Raw genomic sequence first — 19,550 nt, 5'->3', positions numbered from 1 at the left:
CATTAATCACTGTGACACAGCAAAAAAGATAATAAAGTCTGATTGTCCAGTATTTTAAATATTATTTCATAAGATAGGCTTAAAGCCATCTTTATTTACATAGAGGCCCTTTCCGCATGGGCCATTAACAGCGCCCTGGGGATGGCAAAAATGCCGTCCCCAGGGAGCTGTTCGCACAGGGGGCGCAGCTGCTGTGCAGCCGCGCCTCCCGAGCTGCGCGAAGCCGCCGTTTTCCGACCTCGCTTCCCCAGCGAGGTTTACAGAAAACGGCTTCGACGGCAGCGGCTCCAAGGCGCCCTCCCTCCCCCCTTGTAACTGTCGACCTACCTTCGCTGCGGCCGTCCAGCGCGTTGCCGATGCCTGGGGACACGCCCCCCCTGCCCTGCGACGCCAGAGCGGATGGCCGCAGCGACAGTAGGTCAACCGGGCAATGGCGCTCCGCAGCGCCGTCTTCCCGGTTGTTTCTGGGACCGTTCGTGCGAACAGTCCCGGGGGGTTGGGTCAGCGTCGTGTACGCCAACCCAACCCCAATTGTGGCTGTGCAGAAACGGCCATAGATTTTCTGAAGCAGAAAGATTAGCCCAGTCTTAATTACCCTTTTTTTTACAAAGTTTTGGAACAACTGTTCCTCCTCCTGTTGTACTTGAAGTGGTGAAGGTGCCTTTTCATTGTACTGAGGGTCTTTTGTCAAAGAGTATAAGCAAATGGGAACACAGAGTCCCACAGGTCTTAGAAGATCAATGTCTAAGTGTTTCAACAGGGTACAGTAGGAGGAAAGAGCACTACCATCTGTTCTTAGAAGAAAAAAACCTGATATCCTTCTAGGATTCTACCCTTTGAAAGAATCTCGGCCTAAATATTCATTTCTAATAATAAAGGAAATCTGTATCATCTTTCTGAATTACTCTGTAATTTAGTGATAAACAAGCCTCCTTTCTTAGTTCAAACAAAAATAAATGTCATTTCTACACTAATTCCTAAAGACAGAAGGCAGTGAAAAACCCAGTACAAATCTATCCCTAGGCGGCCAGTTATTCTTCTGTTTTTGTGCGACATCTGGAGTTAACTTCTCTTTAAAAGAGAGTTGAGGTTTTTGAGGATAAAAAAGCGGCCTTGCCTTTTAAAAAGCTGTTTCTTCAGATGAGCTGCTGCCCATCTTGGGCCGTATCTGTATTTATTTGAAGTGGCTTGGAGTACGAAACATGACTGAACATTATCCGTCATCTCAAATGACAGCATTTTAAGGCTCAAGGTTTATAAATGGGATTTTTAAAAAAATAACTACTTGTATAGGGAGTTATTCTCTCACGTTGGCTCTTTTGTTGGAAGAGTGTAACAATTTCTGACTGGATTGTGAGCTCAGCTTGCCTACTTTATGTATATAATCATTGCGGCTGATTTGATACTCTCACTTCACCTCTTTATTTAAGCTCTAAGGCCAATTGGTCATAAGCCAATATAGGGGATTATTTGTTACAGTGGACCCAGTCTGGTAGCAGTTTCCCAGAGATGTTAGCAGGTGAGGCACAAAGTAAGAATATGGAATTCCCAGCTGAACCCACCTCACAGGGTTGTTGTGAGGAAAAAATGGAGAGAGGACAACAGTGTAAGCTGCTTTGGGTACCTACTAGGGAGAAAGATGGGTACAAATGAAGTAAATAATAAATTTAACTGCTATTAGAGGGCATCTCACCTAAATGGAGATCCAGGAGGAATCTTCTGAGGTTTAAACCAGAAGTGTCCAAATCTGGCTGTCCAGATGTTCATGGACTACAGTTCCCATCAGCACCTGCCAGTATGGCCAGTCGTAGTTCAAACTGATTACAGTGTACGTAATTACTGTAATCAAGCTGATGGGAATCAAACTGATTACAGGGCACCCTGAACCTTTGCATCCTGAGTCGTCCCTTCTTTGCAACATGTGTTCCACCTTCTGACTGGGATGTCAGGTTGGGATCTAAGCTGCTGCTGGATTCAAATCTACCTGTTCTGTTTCAGTCTGATACAGCTACCCTCTAAAAATATCTTGAGCAAGAGAATCCTAAGGAGGCTTTTTGCAAAGTTTTAAGCTTTTTTAGTATGGAAAATAGCTAATGATTATGTAGTAGGTTGGTAGTGTAGATATACAAATATAAGAGATCACGCTCTATTAAAAATATAACCTGTTCCTCATGCCCCATGTACATATGTGTGTGTTATGTATGTATGCATAAACATAGCCCCGGGGCTTAGTAGGCTATTACTTAGCACCCCCCAAATCTTTAATGTCAAGTATACCAGGCCAGTGTTTGTGTGGGCTTATTCTACTGTGAGACAATTGCTCAAAAACTGATTTCATGCCTGCGGGTTTAATGTGGGTGCCTCCTTTTAACCCTGCTGAGCAGGAGGAAGGGTGGAGTTGGCTGTATTTTGTGAAAGCGCATCCTGGATTTATGACAAGGCATAGTCAGAAAGGAAACCTTTTTTGTTGAGATTGAGAATCTGATAGAGGAGACCTCATCATTGAGCAAAACAGAAGGCTGCTGATCTTGAGAAACTAAACTTCTCTTGGAGGCATAGGTCATCTTGGTGGGTGGTTTCCACCCCCGACTCAGGGAGGTAGGAAGAAGAATTCCGTCACTTCCTGTCGAGGCTTGGAGTCTATCTTAGCCAGTACCTTTCCTGCCTCGACAGGGAGTGCCTGGGATTCTCGGTTCTCCGTACCTGAATTCTTCTCTTAGCTCTTCTTGGCTCCATCCATCCTCCTGTCTGTGTTTTCTTTCTTTTCCTTCTTCTCTGTTTGTTCCAACTGTAAGTAGTAGGGGTAGGATTGGATTTATTTCTCCCCTTTCTCTCCTGTAGGAGACTCAAGGGGGCTTATAATATCCTTGCCCTTTCCCCCTCACAACAAACACCCTATGGGGTGGGTGGGGCTGAGAAAGCTCCGAGAAGCTGTGACTAGCCCAAGGTCACCCAGCTGGCGTGTGTGGGAGTGCACAGGCTAATCTGAATTCCCCAGATAAGCCTCCACAGCTCAGGCGGCAGAGCAGGGAATCAAACCTGGTTCCTCCAGATTAGAATGCACCTGCTCTTAACCACTATGCCACTGCTGCCCCCACTGCTGCCTTTACATACCATGTTCATGATTAGCTTGGGTTCAGAACAGGGACTAAAGTGGTGACCAGTCTATAAATTGGGATCCTCGGGTAGGATATAGTGTCATACCTGCTGGATCGCGAGCCCTTATAGAGCTGTTACATTTTTGCTGCTTTTTTGGAAGGTCCTGCTGATACTGTGCTTGCTTACATTGCTCACTACCTTTTGATTTCTTTATTTCCTTACTGCAAGGAGTACCAATATTGCTAGGTGAGGTCACTCAGCGGTGGAAGGGATTCCTCCATGACTTGGTGCTTGACCCGGGTTTCATGACCGTGGTTTTCTTGGTTTGCTACCCACAGTCCTGGTCTTCACATGGACAAAACCATCACTCTGATTTCCCCCCTCTTCCCAATGTACAAGTCTGATGCAGCAGGATTTTTTTTCTGTCCCTTTTTTACAGCTTGATGGGCTTTAAGTCAGGAATGGTTCACTACTACTGCACTACTACAAGGCTAAGCCAGAAGATCCTTGTAAGGGGTTTTAGGGAGTAGTGGAGAGAGAAGCGGTATTAAGATTCACATTCTGGGAAGTCCCAGTCATAAGAGGCATCAATGGAAATGAGAGGACTAGAAGCTAGAAGCACACAGGCAAACTGATAGGAATGTAGTGGGGGATGAGGACTTACTGAGGCTGGACCCAGTCAGCGGAGGCATTGAGACTGTGGCTCAGTGGTAAAACGTCTGCTCCAATTAAAAGGACCAAGTAGAAGAAGAAGAGTTTGGATTTATACCTCTCTCCTGTAAGGAGACTCAAAGTAGCTTACAAGCTCCTTTCCCTTCCTCTCCCCTCAAGAGACACCTTGTGAGGCAGGCGGGGCTGAGAGAGTCCAGAGAGAACTGTGACTAGTCCAAGGTCACCCAGCAGGAATGTAGGAGTGCGGAAACACATCTGGTTCACCAGATAAGTCTCCGCCACTCAGGTGGAAGAGTGGGGAATCAAACTCAGCTCTCCAGATTAGAATCCACCTGCTCTTAACCACTATACCACCCTGTAGAAGGTGATGTGGAGGACCTCCACCTGAAACCCTGGCCTCAGTAGAGTTCTGACCTCGGTAGACGAAAGGCACCTTATTGTGAAACCCCAGAAGCTGTGAAACAGAAGAAGCTGCCTTCATTTCACTGTGTTTTGGGGGGCTGTGATTTCTTTTCTCAAGTGGGAATCCCAGGAGCCAGGCTTCACTTTTTTTCTTGTTTCACAGATGCTGCTTTTTGACAGACTTGTCAGTGGCAAAATTTTTAGCATCCTGTTTGTTGTTACAAACAGATATCCCCATAGTTGCTCAAAAGCAGAACTGTGACATTCTTTTGGGCATGTTGGGGAACAAATCTGCAGACTTGCAGTTCAGAAATGATATCGATCGCTTCCCCTGATCAGCAACAATCAATGCTAAGTTTGTTCTCACGGCTACCGAGTGGGCACCAGAGCTTGCAGGGGCTAAGGAGGGATGGGGGTGTGGCACACTTGCTGTCCGCTGCTTGCAAATCCTCGGTTTGCTCAGGTGGGCCACCTGCTGGCTGATAGTTAACAAGGCCCCTGGCTGTTGTTAAAAGCGGATTTTAGAAGCAGACTTCATCACTGTGTTCTGATAAGGAGGATGCATTTGCACAGAAAAATAGATGGTGACCTTGGTAGACCAGTCCTCTGCCACAGTTTAAGGTGACTTCATGTGCTCGCTCAAACTACTTGATGGAATTCATTCTGATGCACAAGCATAGCGACCACGGAATAAGGTGTTGCTGAAGTCTATACAGATTTTCCGCAGTAAATGGTTTGTATTTTGCCATTCAGGCAGAGTTGGCACACTGTGATCATTGAGTATGTGTGCGCACCCAACTTCTTATGTTCTGTCTTTTTTCATGCTCTCCTTGCTATAAACTGCAAAATGCTTGTTGGGTGGTTTTACTTTCTGAAAACAATTTAAAATGAAACCTCTGTATTCAGATGTAGTGTAGAGTCATAGGATCATAGAGTTGGAAGAGACCCCAAAGGCCATCAAGTCCAACCCCATGTCATGCAGGAACACACAATCAAAGCACCCTCATGTTCATCCAGCCTCTGTTTAGAAACCTCCAAAGAAGGAGACTCCACCACTCTCCGAGGCAGTGAATTCCACTGTTGAACATCCCTGACAGAAAGTTCTTCCTAATGTTTAGATGGAATCTCTTTTCCTGCAGCTTGAATCCATTACTCCGTGTAGTAAAACTCTGAAATCCAATGCTAGGAGGCAATATCAGAGGAAGGCCTTGGTCTCTTTGCCTTGTTCGTTGGCCACTGTGTGAAACACAATGCTGGAGTAGTTAGACCAGGGGTCGGGAACCTGCGGCTCGGGAGCCACATGCGGCTCCCTCACCCCTGCACAGCGGCTCCGCCCGGGCACAACACAGTTGTCCGGGATTGGGGACTCTCAGCCAGCCCTGCAAGCCCCAGCCAGCCTGACCCATGAGCTCTGGCGAGTGAGAGCACCGTGGAGATGAGCTGGCGCAGCCCTGATCCATCTGCCAAGGTGCGACAGCGTCGGGGAGGCGTTAGTGGCTACTGAGCCACCCAAGCTTGGCTGGGTGGGACCAGGAGGAGGACGGGGCTGGCGGCGAGGAAGTGCTGGCAGCATAGAGGCCAGCCCGGACCTGGCGGATCGGCCAGGGCAGCAGGTGGCAAGGAGCTCGCCCAGCGCAGCAGGGCGGCCCCAGCTGCAGAGGAGCCCCAGCGAGAGAGGCGGAGACTGATGCCCAGACAGGCAAGAAGCAGGGAAGCAGAAGGAGGAACCGGCGCCGGGCCGGGCGAGGTGGAGAGGGAACATGGATTGACAAGCTCGAGCGAAAAAAGGTGGAGAGCTGGTTGCAGAAGAGCACACCGCCCTCTTCTGCGACCAGCCCTCCTGCCGCTTCGCTGCTCGGAGGCCTCCGCCCTCTCCACCTCGACCAGCTCCTCCACCGGTGCTCTCACTGCGTCGGGCCGCTCAGCGGTCAGGTGTGCTGAGGAGGGGACAAAGAGGAGGGAGAGGCATGAGAGACGGGAGGAAAAGGGACGAGGTGGGAGGCTGGAGGAGGAGGTGGTGCCAGGGAAAGCCAGACACTCAGAGGTCCTGGTGTCCCAAGCCTCACCCCAGCTGCCCAGGCAAGCAAGCATGCAGCTGCCACTCCAGAGCCATCCTTTAAAAGGGATCCCCTCCCACTTTCTCTCCCAGTCTGCGTGCCCATGAGGCTCCACCCTTTACCCGCACACCCCACAAAAAATGTTCAAAATCCACACTCCATACAAGTAAAATTCAATTTTCTCTGTAGCACCGCATGGACTCCATAACAACACACTACAACTGTCTACTCTATACAAAGCATGAAGGCAAAAAACAACATATACAGTGCTATCCTCATTTCAAATGCCAAAAATATCTGCGGCTCCAAGTGCCCTCCCCTCCGTGGAAAACGGGTCCAAATGGCTCCCTGGGTGCCAAAGGTTCCCGACCTCTGAGTTAGACTGTTGGTCTGATCTGGCAGGGTTCTTCTTTTGTTCTTAAAAGATTTGTCTTCAGAACTACCTGTATGAAAATGGGAAAAGAACTGATGCTATAAGATGAACTTGGGGGGCACATTAATCTATGACATAAAATATAGGGTTAGCATTTGGATTCAGATTGGTGATTGTTGTTCATGTAATATTCATATTATCAAATCTGAATTCTTAAAGAATGCCATCAAATAAAGCAGTAGTATCAGATCTGATACCTGTGGCAGCTACTTCATAAAGGTAATATTTGTATTGTGGACAGCAACTGAAGGAATCCTGCATGCATTTGACAAATGTCTATATAGCAGGAAGCCATTGTATGCTAGTGTGTATCACATGCCTTCAGAGGCATGTTGGATTTGTGTAGTTTCCGTTGTGGAAATGAGTTCCAAATTTGGCAACTCTGTTTGTAGGCGAACCAAGCTCACACTTCCGTGCTGAATAGGTGGATGGAAGAATGCATTGCAGTTCAGTGTATGATATTGTCCTTTCATCATCATTATGAATCTGCCCCGACCTGATATATGTGAGATTATTCAGCTTTGTGGCAGCATTTTAGTACTTGCTGCACAGTGGGAAGAGATTACTAGATGTGTGTGTAGGGGGGGGGGGTTAGAAAAAAACTCATTATTTTATTTTAAGACTACTGTTCAACTAAAAAATCCCCAAGGCAGTTTACCATATAGTAAAATGCAATGAATATCAGTAATGCAGTAAACTATTATACATAATTTAAAATACAATATAATGAATGTCACCATCTCAATAGTGTTCCCCCTCCCTGTCTCCCCTCCCTCTCTCTTTTTGATCTAACGTGGCTCAAAGGTCTTCTGGAAAAGACAGGTCTTCAAATCCATCCAGAAGGCTGTTGGGGAAGCAGCCATTTTCAGCTCCTGAGGGAGCCAGGGAGCAGGCGCGTAGCTGCAGTGGGGACATCCGGGGCGGCTTGTCTCGGGCGGCACCGTTGCAGTCAGGTGGAGAGGCAGGGTGGGGGCTTTTGGGGGGCAGGACAGGGGTGCTCAGGCAGTTCATGCTCAGGCGCAGCTCCCCAATCCCTCTGTCCCTGCCAGGGAGTTCCAGATTTGGGGTCAGAGCTGAAAAAGCTGACCTCTGCATTTCCACCAACTGATGGTGAACTAACTCTGATTCCCAGAGAAACGTTTAGGTTGGTCTTGGGTCGTATTCAGTTGGAAGTGGTACTTCATGAACTCGGAGCCTAAGGTGTCTATATGATCTATCCCCTCAATAATGCTATTCAAATTGTTGCTGGTAGTTGCTATGTGGCTGTCCATGACTTGGCTTTCTCCCCAAATTGTGGACCATGATGTACATTTACAATAGACAACATTATGTTAATATCTGTCATGGGATCACTGCAGTATACTGAATAAGATTTTGAAGTTTGTTTTTTTAAGCACACACTCATTTCACATGGGGAGGGGAGTTGGGAGGGGCTGTTGGACTTCACTGTTGCTCTGGTTAAACTGAGTGTGACTCCCAACCTTGTCATATACAGTACAGGAACTGTTTTGTTGTGGTGGGCAAGATGTCTTTCCATGAAACTCGTTGGCACTTGCTGATTCTTGTAGAGGAAATTCTAATAAAACCATTACCCCTCGTAAAAAAAGCATCTTAAAGAACAATGCAATACAAAATGAAATTGCTCTTTCAGGGATAGCTCAGGTGATTATTTTGTTGTAATTGTAAACAAAGAATAAACTGGTCTTGATCTTTACCTGTAATTTATTTTGTTTCTTCTGATTTATATTTGTACAGTTGCCTGTGGATTATGGGTACAACTGCTAGCACAGCTCAGCAGACAGTGGCCACAGCAACGTTTGAGAACATTCACGGCAACGGAACCATGGAAGACCGCCATTCCCTGAGCATCCACTCCTTCCAGACAGTTGGCCTCCACAACAACAAAGCCAAATCTATTATTACTAATAAGGTGGCACCAGTAGTCATCACGTGAGTATCTTTGATCTTCATTAAATGCATGTTGGCTTCTCTGCCCTAAAACGTTTGGTGCCTTGAACAATCTTATCAAAAAAACCATTTTAAAATGTTTTTAAAAGTCATGCCATCAACAAATTGATCAACAAACTGGCATTAAATATATGCCACAGGCTAGGGCGTGTGTCTTATACCTCTGCTCTGTGAATGCTTTCTTCGTGCTGTGGAAGCAGTTCTCTTCTATGGAACTCACTACCTGTGGTTCGAGGCACTTCTGTTTGTGTAGTTCCAGTGTTTTTCAATGAACCTTTAAGGAACCAACAAGAGGAAGCAAGCTACATAGCAGAGGACCAACTTCACAACTCCCAGAGAGACTAGCAAAGGTGTAGGATCCAAGCCTATGAATGGGCAATTTTATTTCTTTCAAATATTAAGGCAAAGAAGAAAAAAGAAAGCTAGAAGACCCATACAGACCATTGTGAAACTTTACACAAGTCATGAATAAATCGAAATATTTCAACCTGATACCTAAACTAAGCTCCAGATTGATAGCCATGGAGAGAGAGAGCCTATGATTGAGGTGCCACCCCTAAGAAGACCCTTTTCTGATAAGAGTGGAGATGTGCAAGCAGGGTCTCTGGAAAGATGTTAATTATCAGATAATATTGCATAGGGATAGGTGGCCATTAAACAGCCTCACTGGCAGGCAGCTTAGAACTTTAATAATGAGCACTTTAAATTGTGCCTGGAAGAAGATGCAGTTTTAAAAAATAGTGAGATATATTGAATTACCAGAAATTATTACTGATCAAAGACCTTGCTTCAGGGCTTGTACCAGCTGAAGCTTCCAAATGGTTCTCCGGGGAATCCTCTTTTGAGCATCCCTGTTTGTTCACACTTCCCTGGGTTTCTTCTGCAGATGTCTTGGAAATGGAAGAGGGGATGGTACATTATTGTTTCAGACTCAGCAAAACATAAGCAGTTGGTGTCAGTGCTGGCATATTTTTTCAGTGTTTGAAAATGCATAACAACTATTCAAATTGGGAGAAGGGGTTATTTTATTGATGTATTTCATGTGATTTTCACAGCTACAATTGTAAAGAAGAGTTTCAGATTCATGACGATCTATTGAAGGCTGGCTATACCGTGGGCCGGATATCAGAATCTGCTCCAGAGCATTACCTTGTACAGGTGAGAGCAACAGATTTTCCTCTGCAAAAGACGTGGGGGAGGCTAACAAATCTACTATGGGATATCAGAGTGAGATTATGATTGGTATCAACAAGTGGCTTAATTTTTGTTGTTGTTGCTCTGTCCTGTGTACAAACGGGAGAACAACAGAGCCACATTTACCTGCAGGATTCATTTTGCAGGATCTTTAGTCTCAGCCCATTCTGGAGAATGGCTTTCTGTCACACAGACTATGGTTTTGGGAGTTCTTCTAGAATGAGTTCATCGGGGTTTTCTGCACTCCCCTGTGAACCCCCCCCCCCCACATCCCTGGAGAGCACATGGCATCCTTTCCACCTTCTACCGATCCCCCTGGTAGTCTGCATAGTAGACAGTGCAGGAGGCTGTCTGTGGTTTGATTCAGGTCCTTGATATCCTCCCTGTGATCCCTTACAGGTGCACTTGAGGGCTATCAACTGGGTCAGCATCCAGCAGGCAACTGCAAGGAAAAGTCAGTTTTATGAACTGGCTCCTTTTTGTGAGGACTGTTAATGCAGCCACAAATTGCTAGTGGCTTGCATTTACAGTCTGCTGGGGGGTTGCATTCACAAAAGGCAGATGGAGGTATCCTGTATTCTTCTGCACAACTGCAATCCCTGCCAACCCCTGGGCCCCGTTGCTGGGTTCATGTGACCTCTGTACCTGAATAGCTATGTGGGATGGGATTCAAGTTGCCAACCTTCTGGTAGCACCTACATATCTCCTGCTATTACAGTTGATCGGCAGACGACCAAGATCAGTTCCCCTGGAGAAAATAGCTGCTTTGGAGAGTGGGCTTAATGGCATTATACCCTGCTGACGTTCCTCCCCAGGCTCCACTCTCCACATTTCTATGTGTTTCCCAGCCCAGTGCTGGCAGCCTTAGGCTGCAGTGAGGAGGAGGAAGAAGGTAAAATTATCTCCCTCCCTTCCTCTTCACCAGCAGAATTGTGCTGATGCAAGAAGTGTGATCCCCCCGCCTTCTTTACTATTCCTGCACAGTTGTTTGTTGACACAAATTCTCTAATCTGGAGAACCGGGTTTGATTCCCCACTCTGCCGCTTGAGCTGTGGAGGCTTATCTGGTGAACCAGATTAGCTTGTGCACTCCAACACATGCCAGCTGCGTGACCTTGGGCTAATCACAGTTCTTCAGAGCTCTCTTGGCCTTACCTACCTCACAGGGTGTTTATGGGGGTGGGGGGGAGGAAGGGAAAGGAGATTGTAAGCCTCTTTGAGTCTCCTTATGGGAGAGAAAGGGGGGATATAAATCCAAACTTCTCCTCTTCCTCCTCCTCCCCCTCTTCCTCCTCCTCCTCCTCCTACTCCTACTACTACTATTACTACTACTACTACTACTATAAACCCCAACAACAACCTTAATGGGAGTCAGAAGGGTTGTCAGAAGTGGAAAGAAATATGGGAAAATCTGCAGAAGGGATGTCAGAAGTGGAAAGAAATATGGGAAAATCTTTGTTAAATGCTGGCCCCTTTGTGATTCTACCACTGCTTGCTCCATTCTGCTTCACTAGTTCTGTTGTTACTGGTTTGCAAGCTGGCTGGTGGCTTTGGTTTCCTTAAGATTCCCTGTGTTCTACTTTATTATTTTTTTCTGGTGTTGCTTTTTAATGGTACTGCACACAAGGAAATATAAGTAAAAAGAAAAGCAGGCCTCAAAGTTTTCCTCTCTTGGGTGAATTTCTAGTGAAAATGTGAGGAACTTCTTCCACATCATTAGCTGGCTTCACAAAGCCTTATGGGAAAGGCCTGTAGCTGTTTGTTTCTGGTGAGAGTGTAGCAGATGGAGGACAAATATCAGAGATGACTATGTTGAGTGAGTATTCCTCCATGAGGTGCTGGAGGCTTATTGAAGATGGCTGCTTCATTTTTGTCATGTCACGTTCTTTTGCATGTTCAAATTAATGCATTTCTTTCTCTCTGTTTTGCAGGGGAAATATTTTATGGTCCGTGATGTGTACAGTAAGCTAGATGTGCTGAACACCACTAGCAGTTGTGGTGCTCCGAACTTTCGGCAGGCCAGGGGTGGGTATTCTGTGTTCGGCATGGGGCAGCCCAGCCTCAATGGATTCAACCAGGTCCTGCAGAAACTCCAGAACGATGGCCATAAGGTACGTGTATTCTTGAAAGCAGAACCTAATATATGTCTGAGTGGGAACCGGGACATGAAAGGAAACTAGATTTGCGAGATAGATCATTAGGTACAGTTTGGACAGACAGTTCATACTTTAAAAGATTTGTATCCCTCTTGGCAATGGCAGGTTAACACATATTTATGAATCTGGCAAAGGTAGCTTTGATTCTTGAAAGCACATACCCTGAAAATCTTGTTGGTTTCTAAGGTGCTATTGGACTTCTAGACGAAGCTTAATTTTATCTCATTCTTTCTTCAGGGAGTTGAGGACAATATCTTAGCCTTACGTCTGCAAGATGGATTAGGCTGAGAGCTGTGATTTGTTGGAGGCTACTCAGTGAATTTCATAATTGAAGTTTGCCTATCTAAGCCCAGCACTTCAGCTGCTGTGCTGCAGCACTGCAGAGGCTATTTATTGTTTTTGCAGAGCAATAAAGTAAATCACCAGTGTGGCATAGTGGCCGCTGGGCCAGAGGAAGGTTAGGGTTAAATCTGGGTTCAGCCCCTACTTTTCCACTGACACTCTTTGGGTGACCTTGGGCCAGGTCCTCTCAACCTAGCCTACCTCACTGGGTTGTTTTGATCCCCTTAAATGTCTATAAACAGGAGATAGATTTCTTCTTTGTATATACACATTGTTCTTCAAATAAGTGACGTAGTAATGTGCTCTGTGTAGTCTTTTTGCTATGCCTTGCTACTTTGAACTGAAATGTGGCACACATGCAGCAAAATGGGGCTAGAAATAGCCAGTCACTTTTAGTGAATAGAAATTGCCTCCAGACAAGTAAGCAGCAGCCATGTGGCCTGGCAAATTGGATGCGGGCGCTTTACTTTCTGTATCTTAGCCTTCTGCTTGGACAGGACTTTAGCAAATAGTGTTTCTCTTTGTCACAACAGGAGTGGATCATGTTATGTGTGCGTGAGGAACCTGTGCTTTTTCTGCGTGTGGACAACGACTTCGTGCCCTACACCCCCAGAGGAAAGGAGAATCTGCATGAAAATCTACACAGCTTGCAGAGAGGCGTCAAAGTAGAAAACCTGGAACTTGCCATTAGGAAAGAGGTGACTGTGGGTGGCAGAAGGAAGGTGCATTGCATTGTGGGGGATGCTCATCAGTTGTCCTTTGTTGAAAGGTCTGCTAATTACCTCACAACATCAAAGTCTCTTCAAACATCATGTGTGATCCTTATTTCAGTTACTGTTTTTACTTTTTTGCAGATGTTGTCTTTTTGACATTTTGATATAATGCATATAATGTAGTTTGCTATACATTAATTATTAATCCGAAAATAGGCGTCGTTGATGGGGACCAGTGTGAGCAGAAGGAGCTGAAAGAATGATCAGTGATCAGCTTGGAAATCTTCTAATATTTCTGAGCAGTTGAGTTTGGAGATCTATACGTTGTATTGATCCACTTCCTTATGGTCTGGTTGAATGCTACCCTGGTCAGATCTAGGTGCACAAACCATGTAGGTGGAATAAATAAAGCCATGCTTCCATCTAGATCAGGAGTCGGCAACCTTTACCACTCAAAGAGCAATTTGGACCCATTTTCCACAACCTCGAAGATCTACTGAGCCGGAGAGATGGCTCCACACGGAGCCACCTCCGGTTAGGCCCCTCCACACACATTTCCTTCCAGCGCTGCTCTGGAGGGCTGGAGAAACATGCTCACGCTACCCTCCAACCTCCAGGCCACACGGAGCCACAGTATAAGGCTGAAAGAGCCACGTGGCTCCAGAGCTGCGGGTTGCAGACCCCTGATCTAGATATTACCGGAGCAGCACTGGGCCATGAGAACATATCCTTGTGTCTTTGTGGTAACATTTGAATTAAGACAAAGATATCTCTAGGGAAGAAAGAAATCTGTGTAGAGATGCTGTGGAAGTATGTTTATCCAGCAGAACTCTCCTGAAGTTGTCTTGTTGGATTTATCTGTTGAAGATACATGACTTTGCCCAGCTGAGAGAGCACGCGTATTATGTCTACAACGATATTGAGCATTTCAAAGATGAGCCTCATTTGGTGGGCATCCACTGTGAAGAAGACATCCATGTGACTGAAGAAGTTTACAGAAGGCCTGTATTTCTGCTGCCCTCTTACAGGTACTTTTTGAGGGAAAGACACTTATACCTTCTAGTGTATCTTATATGATGATTTGGCTGTCCCTTCTGTTCAGTGCCCTTTGCCTTCCACTGCCTTTGTATGTGTGTCTAATATGTTTATCCGCAGTGACTGTATTTTTTCTGAGGTTACAGGGCAGTGAAACTGTAGCAGTTTCCTCTCATTAATGAACCTCAGAAAATATTAATGATAAGTACATATAACTCACAGGCGTTGTATAAAATGCAAGCACAACTCCCAAGTGTACAGCAGACAAATGGTCAGAGGGAAAAACTTGAATGGAGGCATAATAATCTGTCACTCTTCTCTCCCATGTCTTTGTGGACGTCAGTATTTGAGGGCTGTGTCAGTTTGCCTGCCTTGAAAGCGGATACAGTCCATTCCTCCCATCCCATTAACAAGCCCTTTCTGCTGGCAGGTATCATCGGCTGCCTTTGCCTATGGATGGAGCCCCTTCAGAAGCACAGTTTGATTCGTTCATCAGTTTTCTCAGGGTAAGGGCTGCCGCCAGATGTGAGATCTACAAGGTAACTTGGGTATAACAGCCTCATTGGGAGGTAAAGTCTGGAATAATGCTATACTTGTATAATTGCCATGGAAATTATTCCTGTCGGGGGAAATCATTTGGAATGAAAAGAACAAACTGTCTGATCAACATCTGCATAACTGGCACAAAAAAAGGAAGAAAAAAAATGTAGAAGTGATTATAAACATGTATTCAATAATATAACAAGTATTACAATTCCCACCAATATGAAATACAACAGTGTGAGCCAATTAATGAAAGTGAATATGTGCAACCCCCCCTCCAACCTAAAAAATAAATAAATACAAAGAAAAATGTTTTTGATATTGTGAATAGGGGGTGGGTAGCAGGAGCTGTGGATGTTTCTGTGTAGTATTTATTTCTGAATACATGTATGAGTTTATATTTGCATTGCAATCATCGTCAGGGATGGTGCAATAGAAGGTTTTTGATACTGGCAAAACCAGGAACTTTTCCAGTTTCCTCATTTTCCTTTACTTTGAATTAAGTAATTCTCTTCCTTTGTCTTTTCCCCCAGGGCCCCCATCCATCCCCGCAATGTTTTATTAGGGCTTCTATAAATTTTTTTTAAAAAAATATGTTCCTTTATTCCATCACATCTGTCATTACTCGTCAAAGGAATGTCTTACTGATGCCAAAGCATTTCTTCCTGTTTTACTATAGAATGAATTATGAGGGAGAAGAAACCAACTTTTTCCCACCCAGTGAGCCATTTTATTGTCATCCCTTTTTGTCTTCTTGCTAGCTCAATTCAGTGTGGCAATGGCGACATTCTGATTTTCTGCAGTTTTACTTCTGGGCAGTGGTGGGATTCTATTAATTTATCTAACAGTCCCCCTGCCCCCCGCCACTTGCCACCCCCCTGCTGCCCACTTACCAGGCTGCTGCAGAGGAACGTGGCTGGCCCAGCCGGGGCCTTTTCCTCCACCTCCCCACCTTTTTGATTGTTGGGCCACGGGGGCGGGGGGAGGTGAGGGAAGGTGGCGGCTGCGGCTTGGCCTGGAAGCGCGAGTGAGGGGGCTTTCCAAGCCCTGGAGTGGCGTGGCGCCTTGCTGCCAGGCCACTCCAGGACTCAGAAAGCCCCCTTAATCACCCTCCCCTTGGGTGGTGGGATTTAGCCGGTTCAGCAAATTAAGGGAAAAATTAGCTACTGGTTCGGCTGAACTGGTTCGAACCAGCTGACTCCCACCACTGCTTCCGAGCTAGTTAGATGACTGATTAAATTAAACCTAAATTAGATTAATACTCTATCAAGGAGTGTGATGAACAGAAACCCTACATAAAAAATGAGAATTCTTGTATATGCATAGGGAAGCAAAAAACAGTGTTATGACAATAATCTCCCCACAAGGCAGATGAGGCAAGATGGCAGCCATTTTGATAGAAATGCTACTATGCCACTTCTGCCATGCCAGGAATCAGTTACTATCCTTCCTCTCTCTCCTTGTTAGCCCCAAGAGGGGGAAAATATGCCTTTGCTGGTATCACTGTATTGCCAGTTGTTTAGGGAAATGGCAGCCCAAGGAATGTTTCTGTTGTATTTTGTTCTCCAGGAGAGTCCAAACCTGCTTCTCCTGCAAGACCCCAGTAGGCCGCCACCTGCTCTACTGTTCAGCTGCCAAACAGGAGTGGGAAGGACCAACTTCGCCATGGTCTTAGGGACCCTAGTGCTCTATCACCGCAGGGGGGGTTTGCAAAAGCAAGAGTAAGTGTGTCTTTTCCCTTTGAGCTGGCGTTAGGGTTCAGTATTGGTGACTGATGGGTATCAGAGAGTTGGTCACCTCCATCCAAAGGGCACAGTGCTGCAGTCTGGGAATTGTTGAGCTTCAAGAGACAAAAAGCTTCCCTTGATTCTTGCCTGCCCCAGAGATGAGTCCTTAAACTTCTTAACACAGTTTGCCATAGGCAGGAAATAGGTGTTATGATGCCAGCCAGTTTCAAATGGCTAACGCAAACCAATCCATAAAATACAGAGGAAGGGCTGGAGAAGACCCTGTATGTGGTATTAGCCTGGATAAGCATGTGCTGGAAGTATAGTGCTTACAAGAGGAACATTCAGTATTATCTTTGGTATTCCTTGTAGGTGGTCCTATTCTTCCAAAATGTAAAGCTAAACCCACCCAGAGACCTCTGGGGATGGGGCGGGACATAAACCCCCCCCAGAAATACAAATAAATAAAGAATCCAAATAATCACAGGATCATGAGAGATGTTACAGACTCCAGCAGTATTTGGGAGTTGCTCTTGAAGTAGAAATATTCGAAGTATTTCAAAGCAGGTGCCACTACTTTTGAACATAATCCATTTGCACACCACAGCTCATGTGCTCCTTATTTAGTAGTGCTATGTGGACTGTGGAATGAAGTCAGTTAATTTCTAAGAGAATGGAAGGAGAGACCCCTAAATCCTTGAAAGAACAAATATAATTTTTTAAAAATTGCAGTGTTTAAAAAACCACCTGAATTTGGTTTTTTCTACTCACAGCCTTCCTCAACCCACTAAATGCTTGCCAAGGGATCGCTTTCGGATAATTCAGAACTTCATTGACAGGGTACCAAAAGGCCAGCAAATAGTGGAGGAGGTAAGTGATAGGTTCATGTTGACTATGCCTTACTGTTTTGGCAGCAGGCGCTCTGGGGGTGCAAGTCTCATCCTTGCTGCTAGCCAGTCCTTGGAACTACCTGAGCTAGCTGTTGCTAGTTAGGAGGAGGCTTAAATACTTGAGGCCAGGACAGCCGTGCGGTAAAGATGGGCACACAGTAGCTTGAATTCATCAGAGAAGGTCTGTGGATGGGAGGCTTTCTGCCCACTGAAGCCAGCTTTCTTACTTTCTCCCTATTGTTGCACTTTCAAATGCTGCCTCTAGGTGGGGTGGGGGGATGGGATGCCTCTAGGTGGGGTGGGGTGGGGGGATGGGATGCCCAGGAACAGAACTGACAGGGCATTAGCAGCAGGGGAAGCAAGAAAGTCATGCTCTGTGGGTAGAAATGTTTCTGGATGCAGAAGGCATCCACTGGATATAAGCCAGTGGCTCTTCAAGGCTAAATGGGGAAAATTAGACTGCCGTCTATGCATTTTCATGATGCTTGCCCTTGATCAAAGGTGATCGGTACGACGTAAGCATTGTATGAAGCTTACTTTTGATGCTGCTGGTAAGCAATGTGGTGCCAAAGGAAACACTAGGACAGTGGTGGCGAACCTTTGGCACTCCAGATGTTATGGACTACAATTCCCTGGGGGGGGGGGGTGGGGGGGGGGGGGGGTGGGGGGGGGGGGGGGTGGGGGGGGGGGGGGGTGGGGGGGGGGGGGGGTGGGGGGGGGGGGGGGTGGGGGGGGGGGGGGGTGGGGGGGGGGGGGGGTGGGGGGGGGGGGGGGTGGGGGGGGGGGGGGGTGGGGGGGGGGGGGGGTGGGGGGGGGGGGGGGTGGGGGGGGGGGGGGGTGGGGGGGGGGGGGGGTGGGGGGGGGGGGGGGTGGGGGGGGGGGGGGGTGGGGGGGGGGGGGGGTGGGGGGGGGGGGGGGTGGGGGGGGGGGGGGGTGGGGGGGGGGGGGGGTGGGGGGGGGGGGGGGTGGGGGGGGGGGGGGGTGGGGGGGGGGGGGGGTGGGGGGGGGGGGGGGTGGGGGGGGGGGGGGGTGGGGGGGGGGGGGGGTGGGGGGGGGGGGGGGTGGGGGGGGGGGGGGGTGGGGGGGGGGGGGGGTGGGGGGGGGGGGGGGTGGGGGGGGGGGGGGGTGGGGGGGGGGGGGGGTGGGGGGGGGGGGGGGTGGGGGGGGGGGGGGGTGGGGGGGGGGGGGGGTGGGGGGGGGGGGGGGTGGGGGGGGGGGGGGGTGGGGGGGGGGGGGGGTGGGGGGGGGGGGGGGTGGGGGGGGGGGGGGGTGGGGGGGGGGGGGGGTGGGGGGGGGGGGGGGTGGGGGGGGGGGGGGGTGGGGGGGGGGGGGGGTGGGGGGGGGGGGGGGTGGGGGGGGGGGGGGGTGGGGGGGGGGGGGGGTGGGGGGGGGGGGGGGTGGGGGGGGGGGGGGGTGGGGGGGGGGGGGGGTGGGGGGGGGGGGGGGTGGGGGGGGGGGGGGGTGGGGGGGGGGGGGGGTGGGGGGGGGGGGGGGTGGGGGGGGGGGGGGGTGGGGGGGGGGGGGGGTGGGGGGGGGGGGGGGTGGGGGGGGGGGGGGGTGGGGGGGGGGGGGGGTGGGGGGGGGGGGGGGTGGGGGGGGGGGGGGGTGGGGGGGGGGGGGGGTGGGGGGGGGGGGGGGTGGGGGGGGGGGGGGGTGGGGGGGGGGGGGGGTGGGGGGGGGGGGGGGTGGGGGGGGGGGGGGGTGGGGGGGGGGGGGGGTGGGGGGGGGGGGGGGTGGGGGGGGGGGGGGGTGGGGGGGGGGGGGGGTGGGGGGGGGGGGGGGTGGGGGGGGGGGGGGGTGGGGGGGGGGGGGGGTGGGGGGGGGGGGGGGTGGGGGGGGGGGGGGGTGGGGGGGGGGGGGGGTGGGGGGGGGGGGGGGTGGGGGGGGGGGGGGGTGGGGGGGGGGGGGGGTGGGGGGGGGGGGGGGTGGGGGGGGGGGGGGGTGGGGGGGGGGGGGGGTGGGGGGGGGGGGGGGTGGGGGGGGGGGGGGGTGGGGGGGGGGGGGGGTGGGGGGGGGGGGGGGTGGGGGGGGGGGGGGGTGGGGGGGGGGGGGGGTGGGGGGGGGGGGGGGTGGGGGGGGGGGGGGGTGGGGGGGGGGGGGGGTGGGGGGGGGGGGGGGTGGGGGGGGGGGGGGGTGGGGGGGGGGGGGGGTGGGGGGGGGGGGGGGTGGGGGGGGGGGGGGGTGGGGGGGGGGGGGGGTGGGGGGGGGGGGGGGTGGGGGGGGGGGGGGGTGGGGGGGGGGGGGGGTGGGGGGGGGGGGGGGTGGGGGGGGGGGGGGGTGGGGGGGGGGGGGGGTGGGGGGGGGGGGGGGTGGGGGGGGG

General features: G+C 49.9%; 1 protein-coding gene across 1 annotated transcript in view; it reads left to right on the top strand.

Annotated features, from left to right (window-relative positions):
* PALD1 (phosphatase domain containing paladin 1) overlaps positions 1-19,550 on the top strand; it is a 153,779-nt gene that overhangs the window by 57,165 nt on the left and 77,064 nt on the right. The window contains exons 2-9 of the mRNA XM_048505826.1: positions 8,419-8,613; positions 9,687-9,789; positions 11,756-11,935; positions 12,856-13,020; positions 13,903-14,063; positions 14,501-14,576; positions 16,183-16,334; positions 17,114-17,227. Of these exons, the coding sequence (XP_048361783.1) occupies positions 8,419-8,613; positions 9,687-9,789; positions 11,756-11,935; positions 12,856-13,020; positions 13,903-14,063; positions 14,501-14,576; positions 16,183-16,334; positions 17,114-17,227 (1,146 nt within the window). The remainder of the gene's footprint in view (positions 1-8,418; positions 8,614-9,686; positions 9,790-11,755; positions 11,936-12,855; positions 13,021-13,902; positions 14,064-14,500; positions 14,577-16,182; positions 16,335-17,113; positions 17,228-19,550) is intronic.

This window comes from Sphaerodactylus townsendi, linkage group LG08 (genome assembly GCF_021028975.2).
Source record: "Sphaerodactylus townsendi isolate TG3544 linkage group LG08, MPM_Stown_v2.3, whole genome shotgun sequence".
Taxonomy (NCBI): domain Eukaryota; kingdom Metazoa; phylum Chordata; class Lepidosauria; order Squamata; family Sphaerodactylidae; genus Sphaerodactylus; species Sphaerodactylus townsendi.
This window is presented reverse-complemented; position numbering and strand designations above follow the sequence as displayed.